This window comes from Phyllopteryx taeniolatus, chromosome 13 (genome assembly GCF_024500385.1).
Source record: "Phyllopteryx taeniolatus isolate TA_2022b chromosome 13, UOR_Ptae_1.2, whole genome shotgun sequence".
NCBI classification, from domain to species: Eukaryota; Metazoa; Chordata; class Actinopteri; order Syngnathiformes; family Syngnathidae; genus Phyllopteryx; species Phyllopteryx taeniolatus.
In genome coordinates this window covers 16,828,689-16,851,734 of record NC_084514.1, presented here as the reverse complement: position 1 = coordinate 16,851,734, position 23,046 = coordinate 16,828,689, and the positions used below count along the sequence as shown (strand labels likewise).

General features: G+C 43.2%; 1 protein-coding gene and 1 long non-coding RNA gene across 4 annotated transcripts; one reads left to right on the top strand and one right to left on the bottom strand.

Annotated features, from left to right (window-relative positions):
* Positions 1 to 97: 97 nt before the first annotated feature.
* On the top strand, positions 98 to 22,754 carry rtn1a (reticulon 1a). 3 transcript variants are annotated; one of them, XM_061794891.1, is made up of 9 exons: positions 98 to 616; positions 8,582 to 9,298; positions 10,075 to 10,746; positions 18,741 to 18,948; positions 19,038 to 19,176; positions 19,740 to 19,809; positions 20,105 to 20,151; positions 20,247 to 20,305; positions 20,626 to 22,754. In XM_061794891.1, exons 1-9 carry the CDS (start codon positions 394 to 396, stop codon positions 20,666 to 20,668), a joined length of 2,178 nt encoding a protein of 725 aa, XP_061650875.1. In that variant the 5' UTR covers positions 98 to 393; the 3' UTR covers positions 20,669 to 22,754. The 3 variants fall into 3 exon arrangements, with proteins under 3 accessions (XP_061650875.1, XP_061650876.1, XP_061650878.1); XM_061794892.1 differs by lacking the exons at positions 98 to 616; positions 8,582 to 9,298; positions 10,075 to 10,746 and adding an exon at positions 14,591 to 14,833; XM_061794894.1 differs by lacking the exons at positions 98 to 616; positions 8,582 to 9,298; positions 10,075 to 10,746 and adding an exon at positions 17,300 to 17,402.
* LOC133487779 (uncharacterized) lies at positions 12,359 to 18,156 on the bottom strand. The gene is made up of 3 exons (XR_009791445.1): positions 18,109 to 18,156; positions 17,561 to 17,703; positions 12,359 to 12,415 (listed from the first exon to the last, which is right to left on the bottom strand). It is a non-coding gene; the product is annotated as an uncharacterized LOC133487779 (long non-coding RNA).
* Positions 22,755 to 23,046: the final 292 nt, after the last annotated feature.

The following is a 23,046-nucleotide window of genomic DNA, read 5'->3' as shown; positions in this document are numbered from 1 at the left end:
TGCGAGGGCGCCACACGACTTGAACGAGTTTCCCAGCAGACTGATAATTATTCCTTGTCATGATTTGTACACATTATTTTGGGTTGTTTTTACTACATTCATGGATACTGTGGACTTGTCATTTCTAGATGCCATAATTACGGCAGCTCCTATATAAGTGTGGCTACCCCGAGACGCCCGGGCACCATGACGTCACCGCCGTAGCGAGCAGTGAACTACAAGAATCGCGCCCGCTCCTCTTCTGCTGCTCCACGACCGAGCGCACCGCCTCATCCGAGGACGCGTCCACGCACACCCCGGCTGACAGACGCCGCATAGCGTGTTTGCCTCACACTCGAGCAGGCCCGTAACCCAGCACACACACACACACACACACACACACTCAACGCGAGCATGTCCGCGCAGTCCGGCGAGGAGCTCGGCTCGGAGGACAAGTGGTTCGGCGACGACTACGGCCGCATGTTTGGCAACGCGGAGGCGGCGACGCGCCTCGACGATTTGCGCGACGAAGTGAAGCCGAGCGGCGGTGAGGCGGCCGACGACCTGGATCGACAATTTCATCCGTACCAGGACGACGGGAAAAGGCACCCAGTTGCTATGGAAACTGCATCTACAGGTAAGGCCGGCAGTTGGTGCAGGCTCCATACCTTAAAAAAAAAAAAATAAAAAAAAAATAAAATAAAAATGTAAAATAAAACCCAACCAATTCATAAACAATCTAACACAGGGTTAACTCAGTGAAAAGTAAAAGTCCTCTTGCTCTGCATAAACAATGAATGTTGACAATGCTTTCTTCTATGTGACCACGGAGGAGTGTTGGAACAATTTGCAGCATGCAGTAACAGTGAGCATGAACCGAGATCACTGCAGGCCTGCACATACGATCACTGGACGCAGCATTACTTAATGCAGTGTAAGGGGGAAAACCGGACAATTCAACATTTCATCATCCAAGACACTTTATTAGGTACACATGAATAATTCAGTGGCATCGAACACAATAACTATCGAAAAGTCTACCTTAAAACCCAGTGGCGTGGCATACATTTGGTATCTGGGCCTTTTGTATAGATTATTCTAGACTTTACACCGATTTTATCGGCCTGATCGGTATCGGCCGATAATTAGCAATTTACGCTGATCGGCTTTCACGTCATAATTCGCCCATCCGATCAATGACGTCATTGATCGGTTCCGCAAAAGACATTTACTCCGCGTTGCCATCGTGCACAGTGTTTTTGAATCCAAAAGCTAGTTTATTTTTAGCCTCGTCGCGTGTCTTTTGACATAGTACTGTAACGGCTCGCCACCGTTCTGTCGAATCAGTTTCGGTGTGGGTGAAGTAATTTCATTAAAAATAAAGTAATTTAATTACAGGAAGTTAGCACCCATTATTTCTGTCATGTCGTAATGTTGGTTTGTTCTTGATTGATTAGAATACATGAGCTCACTAGAGCAGTGATTGCCAACCTTTATGGAGCCAAGGAACATATTTTACAATTGAAAAATCTCACGGAACAAACAAGTACAATAGTAAGCCTAACGTAAGCAGTAGCGTTACATAGCATTATACTGTATAGTACATACATATATATGTTTAATGTACAAAGGGAATGAAGGAATTTTATTGTCGTAGTGAAACTCGTGTCATAGATATGCACTCCAGGCTACACACCGTCAGAGTCAAATATTTCATGACTTTTTTAAATATAGGTACATCTCAATAAATTAGAATATAGTTGAAAAGTTTTTCTTCAGTACTCAGAGTGATTAAACACTGCAGTACTTTTCAGAGGGCAAATTCTAGCCTAACTTCTACATTAAAAATCACTTTATTTCTTGAATGCACTATTTCATTTGACGTTATAATTTAGTTTCTCAATATGGGTATTTTTTTTATTTGCTATGTGCTACAATCATCAAAATAATACATATTTTAAATATGAAATACGTCACTCTGAGTGTGTGCAGCGTGCAGTTCATCGCTATAATTTCACTTTTTGAATTGAACTACAGAATAAAAGATTTACACTATTCACGTGTGAGCATGATTGACATGAACTCGTGAATGCCAGTGTAAATGAGAGCATTTGAGTAGTGTCAATGAGAGCATTTGAGTAGGCAATGAGTGCATTTGAGTAGTGTGTCAATGAGAGCAAGACTCGTGTGTATGAGAGTGTTTGAGTAGTCCTTATGAGAGCCTTTCAATAGTTTGCGTGTGTGTGAAAAATAAATTGTCTCAAGAGAGGAAGTAAAAGTAAACAACTGAAATAATGTGGTTGCACAACATCAAACTCGTGTCAAATGGGAGTCAGTACACATCTGCCATTTAAAGTGCCTCTGATTAAAATAAAGTTCAGATGTTCTCGTAGGCTTTTCCCAACAGGCTTTATTACTTTTTAGTAGAAGTCTGAAGGTGTTTTGGCAACACAGACTGCCATTTTGAATTGTTCAAAATTCCTTCCACCTTATCTATGACCATAACACATTTTCCCACGTGTTTGGTAGATTTTAATATGGTCTAGTGGAACACAGGTTGAATGTTTTGGTCACAATTCCAAAAGATATGTGGGGCAAACACAACACTGTTTATCACCTAAAGAACACCAGACCTACAATGAAGCATGGTGGTGGCAACGTCATGCTTTGGTGCCATTTTTATTCATTTCTTCATTTTTGTTTTCCTTCTGGAACCTTAGTCAAGGTGTAAGGAATTATGAACAGTTCAAAATAACAGTCAATGTTAGACCAAAATCTTCAGGCATCTGCTAGAAAAAAATATTAATACATGACAATGTCAATAAAAACTTCAATAAAAAGGTATCGTTCTGTAGTGTGGTGTACCTAATTAAGTGTCTTGTAAGGTGTAATGAAGAAGAATTAATTGCCCTGATTTTCTATTAAATGCATTCATACTGGAGGTATAGAAGGATATACTGGACTGTAGTTGCAATTTAGTATTTCCCCCCCCCCCCAACTGTTAATTAAAGTCATGTTTCAACATAAAGATGTGCCTTCTTAGTTTATCCTTCTCCTCAGCATATCGCAGCTTTAAGGCTGACAATGAAAACTGGCGCCGAGCACTTTTCATTCACGAGTTCACTGAAAAATTCATGAGAAGTTTAAAAAAAAACCAAGGAGCCTGGCTTCCTGCCTTTGCTGGGCCTATCGTTCTCATTTCACGGGCCGGCAGCAAAACCACACAGTCATGCCATACTTCAGATCTATCATATACAAGGACGTGTTTTGTTGAACTTAAATTATTTCAGCAAATGGCTGCAATATAACATCCATCCATCCATCCATCCGTCCATTTTCTGAGCCGCTTCTCCTCACGAGGGTCGCGGGCGTGCTGGAGCCTATCCCAGCTATCATCGGGCAGGAGGCGGGGTACACCCTGAACTGGTCGCCAGCCAATCGCAGAGCACATACAAACAAACAACCATTTTACATTTTACAATTTACATGTAACAATGTAATCAAAATACACAATCACCTGCCGACTCAATGAATCAGACAGTGGTGTCAGCATGTCGTCAGGGACTACAAAGGTGAGGCTGTTGCTCATCTGTCTGGCTCCTCTTTGTGTGTCTCGGGTGCACAAAGCACTTAGTGTTCGCACATGAGCCAACACTGCTTTTTAGCTGCATGTCGAGAGCTTGGCTCATTCTCCCAAGGGGAGCAGTGTAAGCAGGGGCAATACTAGGATCATAGGTTTAGGGGTGCTGTCAATCATTTAAGGTCTAAGGTCTCTGTAAGGTCTCTTCAGACTTCGTGATCGAGATGAAACAATTTTTTCCAGACTTTTCCAGACTGATATAGATGTCGTTGTCCTTGTTTCTGTAAAGCTGTTGTGGTGGACAATAAGAACATCAAGGCTTTGTTTATGTCAGTCAATCTCTGTCTGACTATTTGACGTGCTACTGTCCCTTGTGTTTACGCCAAGAATGCTTAAGAGGCAGGAAGTGTAATACGATGCTTCTGTCTGTGTCCATCATCTCTCATGCCTGTGCTGAAGGTAAATCCCAGCGCAGGGTATTGCAACACTTCTCATGGCATTGGAGCGATTATCACGCACAAAACTACATCTGCATTGTTTTTTATGGAGGTTTATTTCAGCAAATGCGTGCATCTTCACACTCTCATGCTATATTCTGCTTTGTGATGCAAGTGAAATGCCAATCAGAAGTTACACTCAACTGACAGTTCGGAGTATACACTCTACTACACACTCTTCAGCCATAAATATCAAGACAAGGGGAAAGAAAAGGGAAAAAGAAGAAGAAAAAAAAAAAAAAAAAAAAAAATCAATACAACTTCACTGCCCCAGAATCCAAATAGCATTTATTCAAACTGCCTCTACATTGATCTACCTTAAGCCAATGGAACAATAACAGTTGCCCCCTGTGGCCTGCAGTGATACGTCATGCCATAATTGCATGCTTCTATTGCTTTGGATCACTGCAACTCAGAACAGTCGATAATTTTCAGTGGAACTTTTTTTTCTTTTTTTTTTTCTATTTTCTTAAAAGTAATTTTGTTTGTACCTGCTCTCACTCGTTACACCGCCTTTGTCAACACCATTTTCTGTGCCTTCACAGATATTGAAATAGGATAGTAAGTGGCCACGTAAAGCTAATCTAGAAGTTTGAGTAACGCGACGACTGTATAAGGATCGTATACTTCATCACCTCCCAGCACAATCATATTATGACTCATCTTGTCTTATTCTACTCAACTGTTGAACTGCAAACCTATGAACTAAAAGGCAATTGAAACTGGTAAGCGATTTTTTTTTTTATTTGAACGATTCCGGGAAAACCGGAATGTTAGTCCCGGTTCCACTCGGCTCTCGATGACCAACCCTAGTCATGACCCACTTTTATAGAAGACATATTTTTGTTTAGAAATTGCCTCTGAAAACACATCTACAGTATATTGTACTTTCGTACACCGTTTTAAATGACTTTTACATACTGCCAAAAGCATATTGCTAGCCATGATGTCCGTTAGCCAGAGGCTGAGCTGCACTGTATTTGTTGATGGAGTCAACTATCGGCTAGAGCCTAAAATGTTCCTATTATGTGTATCCTATAATATGTAACCTAATATGTTCAGTATGGAAATTTATCTGTACTGTATAGAAAAAAAATCTGAATATAAAAACATGCACTTTTTTTCCAAGATCATCCCGACCCACCCAAAATGGGTTGACCAGGTACTAGAAACAGTACCGGCTTTTGTCAATGGAAGAGCATCAATAGCGAGTAGAACTGTCTTAAATAGGCAGTGGCATTTGAGACCAATTTTCAAAGGTTTGCATGCCAAAACGATCTACATTTCCAGTTGACAGCCGTCTAAACAGAGTAACAAATTCCATTTTAGCTAAATAGCAAAAGGCCCAGATGGCCTTCGTGAGATTAAACAGGAGCTTGATAGATTTTTTTCCCACAAGGTCATGGAGTGAAAGCAAACTCCCGAAACATAACACCACAGTTGAGAAGGTCATGGATGGAGTAACTGAATCGTCCCTGAGCAGCACATTTACTGCTCTTTTGAAGGTTGAAAACCCTACAGAGAAATTTGGGGCCTATTTTCTGTCATTTCGAAAAGTTCCCGTGCAATCAATTTGCAACATGGGACGTTTTTCGATATGATCTCTGCTCTGCGTACGGGTTGCCCGTATATGACCTAGCACAGATTGTCAGCCCGCATTCAATTCAGGACAACAAAAGCCCCCTTCAACGAGCATCCGCCAGGACTTAGTTTTTTTTTTTTTTTTTTTTTTTTTTAAATCTAACCATCCGTCCATTCAGTGACATAATTATGTTGGCATCAGTGTGAGAATCCCTCTGTTGTCGCCTCTAATCCCATGTGAGTGTGGCAAAGCTTTTGTCAGAGCCTTGTGGGTCCCTTCGGTTGAAAATGCTCCCAGTCTCAATACTGCAGGTTTTTCAACGAACAGCACAGAGCCACTGTCATCGCGGCCAGTGAAGACCAGCATTCTACTTCGTCACTGATGCAGATGACTTATACAACACCCGCTGAGTTGTTGTGCTAGGTGGAGAGAACCTGGGGGAGGCAGGAGGGGGGTGTTTTACCCACAGTTCGGCCTGACTCAGATTAGTGAATATTCAGAGCATTACACATCACCTCTCTTCACGCCGTGTAGTGGCTCCGAGTGCTTCCCACATCTGCCGAGGAGGAATTTGTCAGTGTTTTGAATCAGTGAGTGCTAGATTATGAAGGCGTTGCCAGGGTGATGGCTGATGGGATCTATACGCTAGTAGTGGAATAAAGAGGATTATTTGTTGATTCGCTTTAGCATCACATCAAGGGCATTCATGTCACTGGGCACAATTTGAACAAATGGCATCAAGTTTCCACTGACCAGCCACAACATTAGGTACAGCACCACAATCTAATGACAGTCAATATAAGAGTGTTATCAATTATTGTGCCTTTCCAAAGATTATTGTTGTCAACGTTTGACTGAGGTTTGTGGCATACTGGGATCATACGGTCTAATGTCTCAGACTGTATTCGTCATTTCCTCCTTTGGGTCTCAGCTTGGATGCGTAGCGTGACTTATGACTGTGCTGCACATGACGTGGTGTATTGTTAATGACAAAGGGAGAAAGGAAGGGTGGAGAGGCTTTTAAGAGAGGAAGTAGGGAGGGATGTCCTGAACTGTCGTCTCCTCTGTCACTTCAGTCTTCATGCTCCCTCTACTGCTAACCCAAAGGCTGCAGTTTTCAATCTTTACCCCCTCATCCAAGCCCAGCAGCTGGAGCCAGACTATTTATAGTGCCACCCCTGCACGGGAGGAAGCGGGGGCTAGAGGACAGACGCAGGGGCCAACGAGACTGTGTTGTACACAGCACAACACAAATATTAGTATTGAGTGTGAGTGGGTGCTGGGTTTATACAGTATATGCCATGAGCATGGCTACGGGCTGTTCCTACAGTATGTATAACCGGTCAATTGTTGGGCATCATAATTCTGGGTGATGGAAAAGTCACTGTGCACTTATAGTTTACTTTTCAATATAGAATTTCCATCCATCCATTTCCTTTACCGCTTCTCCTCACTAGGGTCGTGGGCTGCTGGAGCCTATCCCGGCCATCTTCAGGCAGGAGGCGGGGTACACCCCGAACCGGTCGCCAGCCAATCGTGGGGCACATAGAAACAAACAACCATTCGCACTCACATTCACACCTACGGTCTTCAATCAACCTCCCACGCATGTTTTGGGGATGTGGGAGGAAACCCACCCAGGCACGGAGAGAACATGCAAACTCCACACAGGCGGGGCCGGGATTTGAACCCCGGTCCCCAGAACTGTGAGGCAGATGTGCTAACCAGTCGTCCACCGTGCCAATATAGAATATATATATTATTTCTATATTATATAACACTTAACCTTTACTTCTGGCCAGATGGTTTGAAATACAGTGGAACTTCTAAGGCTGAATACAATCTGAGGGGACACCGCTTGACCTCTGATTTATTCAGATTGCAAAACATTTTTTTCCCCGATTGGAATAATGCAGATATAGTCCATTGTATATTCAAACTGTCACCATCACAAAAAACTTTTATCAAGTAACATTTTAGCATTCTTCACTGATGTGTAAAAAGAAGTACTGGTGGTGGATTTGTGTATGGCGATGTGTCAGCGGCATGCGCCACATATGCCTGGATCTGCACAGCTCAACATCGGTTCGCTGCACACACAAAAAGGACCTCACTGATGTAGGGACACGGTGCCTTGTTATACCATGAGATCTATTGCTTTTATACCGTGGATTTATGACTTATACAGTTTCGAGACATAAATATGTTTAGCCCTGGAAAAGGTACGAACAGTCATCATGGACTGGAGTCTATGTGATACAGTAACGTAGACTTAAGGGTACCTGTCTTCTATTCCATTTCTGACCGTGGATATGCAGAGATGCCAACCGCTATCATCACCTCTCAGGAAAATTCTCAATATTTTGTCGGGAACCATTATGATTTAGCAAAGAACACGTGTCTCATTCAAAACAAACACACACCAGAAAGATTCCAAACAACACTAACAATACTAATACTTTTATATTATACTTCAATTATAGATGTATGATGACCTAAATTCCAACACGATTTTGACAGTGGTCCAACTTAGTGAAATAAGCGTGCAGAATTTCCTCTCCGGAACATTTTTACTTATCCATAACACCAGCCATATGACAACTGCCCATAACAAAAAAACCAACCATATTGGAACATTTGACATCTCTGGATATGAGATGCAGCATTAGTGTTATGGATGATTTAGAACAGACACTGGCTGTGGCTCTGTGGGTTTTGGTGGCTGAACAATCCTCCTTTGTCAACGGCATGGGCACAAGTAGGCTCTGTTAGTGGTGCCTCGCTGGGCTGCAAAACTGTGTATCCAGTCTGACCTCAAGCACATTATGACATTAAGAGGCATTTGACACAGATTTGTGCATTTTCAAGCTAGCTCCATTTTTGTAGTTATCACTAATTCTATTTTACTTCTTCTCCTCCCGCATGTCCATGATGGACTCATAGGTGACCCAATGTCAGGCCTCTTCAGGAAGCCTATGAATTATGGTGACGTGTACACCTCCTTGCTGTCCAATCAGAGCTTTACATCAGGTCAAGAATCTTCATATCTGTCTGACAACGTAAAGGCTTCCTCTGGGTCCTCCGGCCTGGACCACTTCTCCACTGACATGTACACCTTCAGCTCCAGCACCAAGACCATGTCCAACCTGCCCAACGACATGCCCAAGTCTCTCACAGGCTTAGAAAAGACAGAATCTTACAACTACATGGACATAAGCCATGGGGATGATCGCCAGGACCAACAGCAGGGGGCGCTGAACAGCCTGGTGGACACAGGGTTGACCGGTCGTGACTCACTAGGTAGCTACATCGATAAGAACCCTGGAAGAGAAGAGGAAGAAGATGAGAATCTCGGTCCAGCCCTGGGGTCCCACTCCTTCCCTTATGTGGAGGAGCCGTCTGATGAGGAGCCGTCCGACTACCGCTCCTACCGGAACCTGGGAGGCACACCACAGTCAGCCAGCCCCGTTAAGATCACCCTAACCGAGTCGCAGGCTCCAGCATCCAAGGCCGAGCCTCAGCAGCGCCCCCCTCCAGCCACTGGGTGTGACCGTGATCGTGAAAATGTGCTTAGTGTGGGCCTGCAGGGGGTCCCCACTGTAACCCTGTCAGAACCAGAGGACGAGAGCCCCGCCTCAACCCCCAATGCTTCACCTACACGTAAGCACAGCACATATACTTGTTTTATTGTTATATTGCCTAGTCTTGGGACACGTCTTAGTTTGTGGGAACAGTTTTGAGTTCCAGCATGTGCCCCAGTGCGCAAAGCGACATTCATGCTTCGATGACTTTGCTGTGGAAGAAAACACATTAATACCTTTGGGATTAACTAGAATATTAATTAATCTCTCAGGTCCGTCAGTGACCTGTGAACACACAAAAGTTCTATTAAGAGAACAAAACACAACAAATCTTGTACAAAGTCTTCCAAAGAGAGTGGAAGCTTTTATAGCTCCAGACGGTGGACCAACTCCACATTTTTGGATTCCTGTTGATGACATTGACCAGGTGTCCCAATACGTCTGTCCGTATACATAGCAAGGGTGAGCAAAAATGACCCGGTCCACTCTTTAATCTGGCCTCCAAGCATTCACAATATCAAGGATCCTAACTCTATTTGTTATGTAAAATCATTCATTCCTTTATCTTATCACAGTTTTTTGTTATAAGTACACAAGTTTTACATACATTTATTTTTTTATTAAATTGGTAAATGAATTATAAACGTAAAACGTGAATGATTTCATTAAAAGAAACTTTTTTAATACACGTTTTTGGAAACTTTTTCTTCACCTGTCCGTTTTAAAAATCAAATGTGGCCCTTGAGCACTAATGTTTGTGCACCCCTGATTTACAGTACTGTATATTTAAGATATGATGATCTGAATGATTGAATGATGAATTCATAGTAGACTGTAGTATTTATTTTTCTGCAGAAAAAGAGTTCCCTTCCCATGATGTGTTCAAGGCTGATGCAGCGAAGTCTGCAGCTACCAAATATAGTCCAGGTCCACAGGTCGGTGGCAGGGACCAAGATGGCAGCAGTGCAGAGTCCGGAGACTCCGAGATTGAACTGGTGTCTGAGGATTCTCCCAAGGCCAATATCAACCCGTTTGCCGAACCACCTAAAAGCAAGGGCACCTTCAACCAGTCCAGCGGTCCCTTTGACAGCCCCCCGGTTGTTTCTAAGGTTGGTTCCAGCCTGGCCGGCAACCATGGCCCACCTGCAGCCTACAGCATTCTGCGTGAGGAGAGAGAGGCGGAGCTCGACAGCGACCTCTTCATTGAGTCAGCATCAGAAGAAAGTCCCAAAAGAGAGCAGGGCGTGGGCAGCCCCAATCTCGGAGCCGGCCATCCCTCTTCCCTGGTTCCAAGTGTCCCTACTGCCCGCAGTGCCCCTCGGGCTGCATCAGCCGAGCCCTCGGTCAAAGAAAAGGTCAGAGCAGAGGAAGAGCGCCTGAGCAAGCCCAAGCCTCCGACTGCTACTGTGCCCCCAGAGGTGCGTCCAGAGAGGTTCAATCTGGAGGACAAGAAGACCAATGAAGGCAAAGTGGATCTTGGGAAATCAACTCCTTCCTTCCTCCTGGAAGGTTTGAACAAAAAAAAAGGTGAGAATGATTATACTTTAGCTCTTCTCCATCTTGATCTTTCCAAACCTTACTGTCTCTATGTGTTGTGATTAACCAGCGCTTGACTTTTTTAGTCAGTTGTTTCACCTTTCAAAATATGCCACAATATTGAGGAATAGCATTGCAGAGTTAATGCTGTAAACCACCTTTTGCATACCATTGGTCTGCACATACACTATGCAGTGAAAAACACCTATTCCCACCTATCCACATATTTTGTGCTCTTTTTGTAATGACCCCTAAGATGCCCCCTAAAAGCTACGTGCCTATGGCGCCATCCTAGTGGAGGAGTAGCTAGCGTTGACCACCAGCTTGATAACTGGCGCGCTTGACAGCAAATAGCAACGTGATGAACGAGCTCAGTAGGTTTAACAGTCTATGTATCATCGAGTCAAAATTGTAATAAAATGGCCAATAGGAAAGTAGTAATCGGTATTTAACGAGGTTGCGAAGCGGTGTCATACACATCAGTGTTCTCGCACTTCCCGTATATATATATATAAATATATATATATTTTCTTTTAATTAAATCCAATAAGATGCAAGCCATTTCTTTTCAAGGGTACTGTTGTAAGATAAGTTTGAAAGTATATTTAAGTGTTTTGGGATCATTGTTTGAGTAGATTTTAGCTGAGTAGTAGTAGGTTTAAACTATTAACATGGGGGTGGGCATCAAGTCTACAATTTGCAGATGTTTGCTATTCGAGGCGGGATTTGGTCCCTAGCCCTTGCGAATCGAGATGATTCACTGTATGTGTGTTTAAAATTGTATATATGTCCTGTAAGTCATGCATTTCAGTGGTTCATGTAGACTTTGTTGGGAGCGAAACAAATAGTACAACAGCACCTCTGTCACTCACAATCCATCCATCCATTTTTCATACCACTTATCCTCACTAGGTTATGCTGGAGCCTATCTCAGCTAACTCTGGGCGAGAGGAGGCGTACGCCCTGAACTGGTTGCGAGCCAATCGGAGGGCACATGTAAACAAACAACCATTCACACCTACGGGCAATTTAGAGTCTTCAATTAACCTGCCATGCATGTTTTTGGGATGTGGGAGAAAACCGGAGTACCTGGAGAAAACCCACGCAGGCACAGGGAGAACATGCAAACTCCACACAGGCAAGGCCAGATTTGAACCCCGGTCCTCAAAACAGTGAGGCAGATGTGCTAACCAGTCGGGCACTGTGCCACCCGTCCCTCAGTACTGCATTGTTTTTTTTTGGTTGTGATGTGCTGTACTCGAACATGCCCAGACTGAACACAAGCCGACACATATGCATGTCCTCCATTTTTACAGATAACTGTTTAGCATTCATACCTAATCGATAAAGTTTTCAAAAAGTCACACTTTGATACCCATTTTCAAATGTTTTCAGATTTCAAGGTGCCAGTGTCTCGTAAATGAACTGTTGATCAGTTTTCAGCCGAAAAGACCATCATTTAAATAGCCCTATTAGCACTTGCAATACATTCCCTGACTTGGTTTGTCTACTGCAAGCTGCTGCATGGCGTGCTGTTGTGTTGCTTTGTTGACAAGGCCACAAACTAAAACAGGCTTGTTTAGAGAGAGACACACAGACTTACCCAGCTGCTCTGCTTCTATGTGCACGTGTGAAGACCTTGTCGTGAGTCTGCTTCCCCCTAGTGGCGTATTTAAAGGAGAAAAAACAAGAGTTCAATTGCATCAATTCACATCTTGGCTATGCGAAAAAGGGAGACAAACTGTATTGTCAGACCTGTAAACCAAGAAATTAGCTGATGGTGAGCAAAGAGTGATATTTAAATCGTAGAGATGATGCATTTTGCAGCATATTGCTCCTTGTTTGTTGGACTCAAATCCTGGGATTAGGTAAAGCAGACACGGGAGTCACAGTCAGATGACGTTTATTCAATCTAAGATGCACGTTTAACCTTAGAATGTGTATTTTGCCTACCATTGGTCATCTTTTCTCTCCCTGTTTACATAAAGAACCATGGGAGTGCGTCAGATTTTTAAGGTGGTTTAAGGGATTACACTTGCACTCCATATTGTTTAATGGCTAAAAAAGAATGTTTTTCTTGGGATGCATCCCCTTAAAAGACATGAATATATATCATTAGTGGGTGCTAACGATACTTGCAGGCCCAACTTAAGGGGAAGTTGAGGTGCCAAGTATTTTTACTGCTTCTGATCGAGCTCTTTCTGTTTTGTTTACTTATTGTGAGAAGGTTCTGGAAATACAAGGAAGAAAAAAAAAAAACAGGTCATATGTCTGTTTGTCCACCACTAGAGGGAGCAGTGTATCTTTGTTCAGCACCGTAGGTTGGAGCTTCATCCCCAGTTACCATAGCAACACCGATGGGGGAGCACGTTCAGTCTGGCTCAGAGAATCTGTTTTTTTCTACTTGGTAGTGGGTGTTGGCAGTGTGGAGGCTGCAGTGAACAGAAGGTGTAAGGTGGGGTCGCCAACAGGGGGCGGGGGATGGGTTCTTTGAGATGTAGCTCAAGGGAGTGTTTTCCTGTCACTATTGACATCATGGTGACTGTGCAGTTTCACTCGTATTTGTTTCAGGTACATCTTCCATATATCTGTTGCATTTGCAGTTGCCCTTATTCTGGGGGAGGAAGTCAGTAAACACACACGTCCTCAATGCAATAAACAAGGACTATTGTGCTTAAGCTCGCATGCAAAATGCATGCCTCTCCATATTCATTATTAAAGCAAAAGCACTCAATGAGTCACAGTGGAAATTGGACATTTGAGTAGCTCAACACAACCATAAATACTGTCACAGCACAACTGGTCTGCAATCCTCAACCTTTAAAGAAAATCATACTGTATCACAAACAATCTTAAATAAATACTAGCATTCAACACTTAATGATTTGAAAGTAAAAGCGGTACCTTGATTTACCAGTGCCCCAATTGATTAGTTTATTTGCGTTATGAGCGGTCACTTGGTCGATTGTTTTTGCTTTGAGAGCCAAAACGAGTGAGCTTCAGACACACTGCTACTCGAGTGAAGTGGGGGGGGGAAATGGATGCACTAAAGGTACTGTAGTGCCCTTACATGTGGGCAAAGAGAGCCACAGTCACTGATGCACTTGCAGCCGTTTATTGAATGGCACAGTCAAACACACACACACACACACAAAGGACAATCGCATGGAGCTGCTGAAAAGCCACAACTCATGCCCAGACGCTCACACGCAGACAAATCCAACCAACTAAGCCAACCTGACTACAGCTCCTAACGTTACTCACTAGGCCACGTCCCTGTAAAGCACACGTGCAATACAACACTTTGCAAAATCAGTTTACTTCATTACATTCAGTTTTTTATACAATACGGGGCTATTTTTCTTGATTAAAATACAGAACAAAAAAGTTAGGTTTTTTTTTGGTAGCTGGAATAATGGAATTTCAATTCATTTCAATAGCAAAAATTGATGGATGAATTGAAAATAAAGTGAGTTACGATCTTGGTCGCAGAATGAAATAAAACTCAAAAAGTCAATGTACCGCTGTATGATGATGGATTAGCCTGCTTTGCCTCCCACCGTCCGTTAGCGGCACTGGTTAGGCTTTTGTTGCGAAAACCTAGGCTGCAAACCCTTTCAAGACAAAAGCCTACCCACTCTCTCATCCCCGTTGACTACTAATCATCGCATGGCTGGTTTGCTATTGCAGCAGCAACTGTGATGTTTACAATTTGCACCCCTTCCCCCTTTCCTAGCTACAAACACACACAGACACATTTGCCAATCCACAGCATCAGTGCGTGAGCTCCGCCAGCCAGCAGCATCTAGGAATCCTCGCTCCCTCCCTCCCTCCCACGCTCCCTCCCTCACTGTCATCTGCGCCACGCTTCTGCATCCTTTTTCGACCATTCATGCCTTCTCTGCGATGAGCGAGTGAGCACGAGCCACAGAAGAGGTGCACAAACAAGAAGGTGGACGCTGTAAAATTTATTTTTGAAAAGAGCAAGCGAGAGAACGGATAAAAGTGATCACCAGCATGCAGGCCTCTGCAGACGTGATGAAGAAGGAAAGCTCCTGGAGCGGCTGGAAGGGCCAGGGTACTTGCTTGGATTTGTTTGTGTGCATGCAAATTATGTGTCTGTCTTGCATGTACTTAAATGTCTCCAATTTCTTTCAATGTGTAGTCTTGAGTGTGCTTTGCTTACGTGCGTAAATCACTGAATCACAGAACAATGTCACTTACCTCCCTTTTGCACAGACACACCCTGATGGCACAATCAATTGTGTTACATGTGTGAGGACAAAACCGGGAGGAGCGTGGGGCGAGTGATGAGAGTAACTTGCATACATAGCAGCATTCATGCTGTTCATATTGACATGCATGCAAAGACATTTAATATTAATGTTAATATTTAATATATACAATTTAAACGGTACCGCTTTTACATGCATATGCCGTTTTATTGCCACGACGAGAATTCGGCCAGCACTGACACTGTTCCCATGGTAACCAGGGCACACCCATCCCGATTACATCAGACCTATCTGCTGTACCACCATGCTACCTTGTAGAACGTGATGGGGGGGGGGGGGGGACATCCTCCCTCTGCCTGTATCCAGAGAGCATCATTATCACCTCCCGACTGGCCTCTGATTTTAAATGCCGATTTTAGAAGTTTCCAATGTCAGCATACCAGTTGGTTATTAGCCCTATGGCTGCATGAGCAATTTGATTATGTAACCACATTGATGTCCATTTAAAGTTATCCGGTAGGATGCATCCACAAACCATAGCGATAGTTGAATCCCGCGTTTCAAATGGCGGCCTCCGCTGGAAAAAGATGCTGTGCCACAATTCACAGGAGTTGAGTAAATAAAGCCTCAATGATGGTGTTACGTCATTCTATATGCGCTACAACTGACTCACTGATCTTAAACCGGACAAGTGTTTAAAGTGAAGCAGCTACATCCACTTCTCCATAATGATAGGATCTCACATACATGCAGTGGGGGGGCACTTGTAAATGCATGTCCTTGTTAAATGCGTAAGGTATGTTTAAATATGACAGACGCATAGCCTGGTGAAATCTTGCTGCCTCTTTATTAATGTTTCCAAAGTAATCAGTGATTGCATCTTTAATGTGTACGAGATTATTAAGATGTTTAGATATGTAGTTACGTGACATGGTGGAGTCACTCCTCGTCATTTTGATGCATGTGTCAGATATAATACAAAGAGTGCAGGAGGGAATTAAGATGACTCACACTAAAATTCTACTCCACTGTGAATGTTAGCTTCTGTTGTGTATTACCGGCTTTTCCTTGCAAATTGCTAACTATTCTATCAGTCGCAACGTTGAGTAGAACAAATGTTGTTGGACTAGTAGTTGAGAAAGCTAATAAACATGTATAACACATCTCAGTGGAATACTGCAAACTGCATCTACAAAACAATATTCAACAAATTAACACTGTCAATCAAAATTGAGCAAAATGATTTTGTAAAAGGGAATTTTATGCATAGATGGTGCAAGTGTAGCTAATATCGTGGTGAGTAAATCTATTTTTTTATGAAAGTTGGATGTTTCAAAGGGCAACATGTCCAAATCCTACATTTTAAACTGTTTGGCAGCAGAAGTCCCATTGCATGTTTGCACACTTGGGCTGATGACTTGTTTGAGGCCACAAGGATGTCTTCAGTGATTTAATGAGGTCAGGCTAAACTAGTTTCACTTCAGGAAAAAAAAAAAAAAAAAAAGGGTGGGAGGGATTCTTATTCTTGTCACGGGTGATAATCACTTGCTCTGTTTTCTTTATGTATGATGACGATGGGCGCTAATAGCTAACAGGCCCCTCAATGGCACAACAGTCATTCTGTACGAAATGACGAAAGCGTTGTCTGTTCAATTTGGGTGTTTGTATATATTAAATCATAAGACTGACCTCCTCTCCTCATCCCTTTACATGCAGGGTTAGTCATTTTACGGGTAAGAGACCTCTGCTAACCTGCCTTTGTCCCTTTGTTTTCCACAGTAAAAGGGAGTGGCAGTCTTGATCTTTACAGGGGTGCACACTCATTATGTCCCTGTGGATCCCCAGATTCAGACCAAATAAATCTCTGCCAAAGAACACCCCCCCCCCCACACACACACACTCCTTTTCTCCAATCTCTCGGTGATAAAATGGAGCGAATATGGTAGCTATGGTAACTGCATCAGGCAGGTGCTCGGCAGACTATTGCCACCAAACCATTGTGATGGAGCACCCGTAAATGGCCACTGTATGTGCGCGTCTTTAGAAGTGATTCAATTTGAATGTTAAAGCACCAAACGGTAGTTTTAATGTGTTGGTTTTAAACTCTGCCACGAGACAGCAGTGCTGCCCGAGCTCAAAAGACCATATCGAAATGCGAGTGTGTGTGCTGGATTGCATTGTGCTTCTTTGCCAACCCAACCCATAGACGCCCCCCTTAAAGCGCTGTCACTCATCAGACAGCTGCTGATTGGCTAGTGTGGTTGTAGATCCTCCTTTCCTCTGCAGTGTGTGTGTGTGCGTGTGTGAGGGGGGGGGGGGGGGGACAAACGCACCCCCCCCCCCCCCAACACTCTCCTTTTGTCCGTGAATAAAGCAGCTGCCTCTTTCCCTGTTCAGCCATGGGAGCCGCAGGTCAGTACCCGCTTCTACTGCACAAAGCTAATGCTTTAACCTCTACAATGTGGCTGTGCGGCACTTACCCGGTCTCTACAGTAAAGCTGCTTTGCGTTCTGTGTGTGTGTGTGTGTGTGTACAAGGGGGGTACTAGTGCTAGTGCAGTAGGTACACACCTGTGCATGCATGCGTTATTCTCACAGCATCTCCAACAGGCCCAGCTTGTCGTCAGAGATAGGGATGGCAGAGCATGTCGATCGCCATTCCCAATTCCTCCTGATGACTTCTACTTGATAGATATGCAACACATCATTGCGTCCTGAGAAGAGACGATGAATATATGTTGCATTAGAAAGTAAGGGGAACCGTTAGAGCGTGCGCCCACATAGTCAAAATGAGTCTAAAGCGCTCTGAGGTCTACTCCAGACTTCACAGACGCCTTTTCAGAGGCAAGCAAAGATGGCCGTCATCACTATGCCATTGACAACTCTATGGCTAAAATTAGAGCAGGCAAAAAAGCAGTTGCACTGCTTCGGAAGGAGAAGAAAGGCACCGGCGGGATCATTCTCAGGAGCAATTCTACTATTCTCAGCATACAGACATGATAAGGCCTGGTCAGGCGTCAACTCCAGCGAATGCACGGTGAACATATTATTGTCGGCGGATTAGCAGGGATGTACATAATGGTAATAAAAGGCATCTGTTACCATGGGAACCAGCCTACATTTTCAGGTGACCTACAGATGGGCACCGTTGCCACCTCTAGATCTTGCCCTGCAAAGCCAACAAAAAGTATGGTCAGTGTTGAAGTACGAAGTTTCTCCATACATCACCATCCTTCATCACTTGAGTGCTTATCAGTGTGGCCATGTCACACTGAACCGTTATCTTTTAAAAAAACAAATGCTGATTGTGGTCCCATTTCTGTCAGCCACGGGTCAATCATTAATTTTCCTCAGGCAACTTGTGCAATATGACGCCTGCTTTTTGTCTCGTTTGGATGGGATGTATGTTTGTGTACGTATGAGATCGCTCTCAACCAGGTGTTAACAGTGATGAACGAACTGAGACCAGCAAAGGGGCCTGTATGGATGTAGAGCGACAACTCCACCAGGCACTGGGTCGCATAGTTGGACGAGGAAGCTAGATTAGAACCAGAACCAAGGGTGTGCTGATGCCAATAAATGACATATTTCAGCTATTTGACCCAGATGTGTGGTGTGTAGCATCCACTGCCAAACAGGCATAGTAGGGGGTGCGAGAACATATTTGACTAATGAAAAGTCCCAATTGCTGAATAACTGGTCACGCTGTTTGTGGGTCGTAACCCAGTTTGTCTCTGTCCTCACCCCTCAGCTATTGACCTGCTCTACTGGAGGAATGTGAAGCAGTCAGGGGCCGTGTTCAGCGGCGTGCTTCTTCTCCTCTTCTCTCTGACCCAGTTCAGCGTGGTCAGTGTTGGGGCCTACTTAGCCCTGGCTGCCCTCTCTGCCACCATCAGCTTCCGCATCTACAAATCTGTGCTCCAGGCTGTGCAGAAAACGGATGAGGGGCATCCTTTTAAGTGAGTGAACCATGACCACACCACATTTTGTCATCCATTAAAGGGTTTGCATATTGATTGACTTAATTTCTGTACTTGCATCAATCCAGAGGCTACCTGGAGATGGAAATATCTCTATCCCAGGAACAAATTAGCAAATATGCTGACAAAATCCTGCTCTACACCAACACCTGCATGAGGGAGCTGCGCAGGCTTTTCCTTGTTCAAGATCTGATTGACTCTTTCAAGGTTTGCATACAATCATTTTTTCCGTTTTTGGCACTGGTCTGGAAGTTATTTCACCAAGTCCTGTTTCCACCAAGCAGGACAGTTTGAGTCTGTTCACGATTCTTTAGGATTTCCGATGTATAAGTAACTTAGTGTGCTAAAATTACTAATCTTAACTCTCATACTTTTTGGCATCCTACCATTGGTGTACCAACCAACATACCAAAAGGGTGGACAACAGGAATGACCAGTAAAAACAGGAATGGAAAGGACAAAACAGGCACATGCTCAAAAAATGTTGCATTGTTGTCCTTTGTTTATAGTGTTAAGTAGGCCTACCTCTACTTTGCTGAAATCATTGACTGGGTACCCTGTGACGCACGTCTATGATGTCACACATTTAAGTAGCAAGTAACACACACACCCATGAGCAAGATCAGGTTTTAACATTCCTCACTCTACCGTGACGAGCAGACCATGTTTGGTGGAAACATCTCATGGCAGGATCTGCCTCTTGGGGCTTTTAAATTCCATTACCAACAATGAAAGGAAAACCATTTTAAAATTCGATTTTTTCTGTTCAGTTTGCTGTGCTGATGTGGCTTCTGACCTATGTGGGCGCTCTCTTCAACGGCCTGACACTGGTCATCCTAGGTGAGGTCACCCTGACTCACCCCACTCTGTGCCTTACTCCACCCCGTGTTGACTTAAGAGACTTTTTTTTGCATTACACATCGGGAGCAATATGTGTCGGTATGAACTGGATACACAGGTTATTTTTAGCTTTTATGTATGTAATCCTAAGTAGGGCAGCATGTCTGTCAGTGTGCCAGGAGCTATAACTTTGTAGTGTAGATATTTACACAGTTTGCCCAAGATACGCCAGTAGTTTTGTTCACACATTGAGTGAGAATACAGTGCATTGTAATGCCTCTTTTTATGCCTACAGCTGTGGTCTCCATGTTCACCATGCCCGTGGTATATGAGAAGCATCAGGTAAAGATTTGCAACCTTAAACCATCATAAGGTCTATTAGACAAAAAAATAAATAAAAGGAAATCATGTTTTTTTTTTTCCCCCCCTTCTTGTAGGCACAGATAGATCAATACGTGGGACTAATATGGACCCATGTCAACTCTGTGGTGGGGAAGTGAGTGTACATTCAGAAAACTTTTTCAAAGCACATAAGGACTTAAGCATTAAAGAACAGTCCCTTACGTATTGAAACTAAGATTAAAAGTCTTTCATCCAATGGTCAACATCCAGGTGTGGGAAAAAAACAAAAACCTATAGTAGTTACAAGTGCACTTTTTTTAATGTCCACCATCATTCTCCTTATTTAGTAAAACCTAACTTGTAGGCTCAATTGAGCACCATAAAAAGAGAGAACGGAGCAGCAGGTGCTTTACTGTCTAACTGAGACTTAATCCTATCAAAAACATGCAATTCCTACTTGTTATCTGTGTCTAGGATACAAGCAAAGATCCCTGGGGCCAAGAGAAAGGAGGAGTAGATCCACAAGTTTCATGGAGGACGCTCGCTCGTGCTTGAAGAGCGCGGTCACCGTCAGAGGGGCATCAGGCTTTGTCATCTTGGTATTCTCTAAAAGCATCCACTAGAGAAGCCTTCACCCTGTCTAGAGCAGTGTAAACACTAATAAAACACACAATCACATTCATAACGCCTCGAGGTATACAAGTTCACAACTCAAAAAACTAAAGAGACAAGACTTGTTTGTGTTTATTATTAAAAAAAAGCATGAAGTCGAGCCTTGGGTAAATATTTGCTATATTTTGTGCCGTTTTGAAAACCACGCTACATTTTAGCTTTTGCAGTGTTTACCACAAACCTGTATGGTGTGGCACAAAAGAATAACAGCTAAGTGGCCACAGTCTTGCTCTGCTGCCAATGTTCGCTGCTTCATGTTCAAGTAAGCAGATGGGGCTTCTCACAGAGTCCCCTCCGAAAGTATTCTAATGGCAAGGTATATTCCTTTGTTTTTGTTGTATAATGAAGACATCTGAGTTTCAGATCAAAAGGTGAATATGAGACAAAAGTTCAGAACGCCAGCTTTCATTTCATTTACATCTAGATGTGGTAAACAACTCAGGACAGAGCACCTTTTGTTTAAAGCCACCCACTTTTTAAGTGAGCAAAAGTATTTGAAGAGACTAAAGAGATTAAATTAACTTAAAAGTGAATAACATTTCATATTTGGTGGCATAACGCTAACTTGCAATAACTGCATCAAGCCTGCAACCCATTGACTTCATTTGAAATGCTTTTCCAGGAATTTACTGCAGCCTCTTTCAGTTCTTGCTTGTGAGGGTTTCTCCCTTCAGTCTCCTCTTCAGGAGGTAAAATGCATGCTCTATTGGCCTAAGGCCTTTTGATTGACTTGGCCAGTCTAAGGCCTTCTTCCCCCCCAATGAAGTCCTGGCAGTGTGTTTTGGGTTATTGTCTTGTTATATGATGAAGCTTCTCCTGATTAGTTTGGATGCATTTTGCTTTAAATTTTCAGACAGAATGGTTTGCAAACCTCCACAGGGCAGGGGTGAAGGTATCACAATCCACTGTTTGAAGAAGACTTTGAGAGAAGAAACGTAGAGGCCATACCACAAGATGCAAACCACTCATCAGCAAAAAGAATCGGAAGGTCAGATTGGATTTTGCAAAGAAGTACAGCAATGAGCCACAAAAGTGTTGGAACAAAGTTTTCTGGGCTGATGAGACCAAGATTAACCTCTACCAAAGTGATAGAAAGGCCAAAGTATGGAGAAAGAAAGGATCTGCTTATGATCCAAACACACAAGCTCATCTGTGAAGTATGGTGGAGGTAATGTCATGTCTTGGGCTTGCATGGCTGTTTTTGGAACGGGCTCAGTAGTCTTTATTGATGATGTAACTCATGATGGTAGACACAAAATGAATTCTGAAGTCCACAAAACCATTTTGTCTGGCAATTTACAGAAAAATGCATCCAAACTAATAGGGAGAAGCTTCATCATGCAACCTGACAATGACCCAAAACACACTTCCAACACAACAAAGGACTTCATCAGGGGGAAAAAGTGGAAGGTCTTAGACTGGCCAAGTCAATCACCGGACCTTAACCTGAGTTGTTTAACACATCTCGTTGTAGATACCATGCAATAAGAGCTGGAATTCTGAACTTTTGTCTTTTGATCTGAAACCCAAATGTCTTCAGTATAAAAAATAAATCAATAAATAAAAAAAACCTAAGGAATTGACCTTGCCGTTCCAATACATTTGGAGGGGACTGTATAGACGATTTCCTTTTTGTGTTTCCAAGCACAAACTAATTTTAAAATATGCGTCTTAGATGTGGTATTATAGGTTTTTGCTTTTGTATACCAATAAGGAACAACACACACGCTAATGTTGTGGGTACTGTTGTACAACTACTATGAAGACAAGGGGTATCTGGTGATAACAAGCTTGTTTGAATAACTGTCCAACTTTGTACTATGTTCTACTATACTGTGTAGTTCCCTAGACCCTGGACTCTTAACTATTTGCACTTACACTATGTATTTAAATACAAGAACATGACAAAATAAATGTACCTTGATGGATAACATTTCCTTAATTGACTTACTGACGAGGTCACATTTTTTCATTGATGACAATATCAGCTAATACATTTGCATATTAACAGTGTACGGGGAATCAATGTTAAGATATTTAGGTTAGGGAGATTTGAATACAAACAAATCATCCAAGGCAGTGAATAGAAACATCACTCAGCTTGTATTACCGTGTGTGTGTGTGTGCGTGTCTGTGTGACTTTTGTGCCTGCGTGCGCATGTGTGCGTGCATGAGTGTGCATGGTGGCAAGTTGGGTCACAGGACCTAAGAGTGACTGGCAAG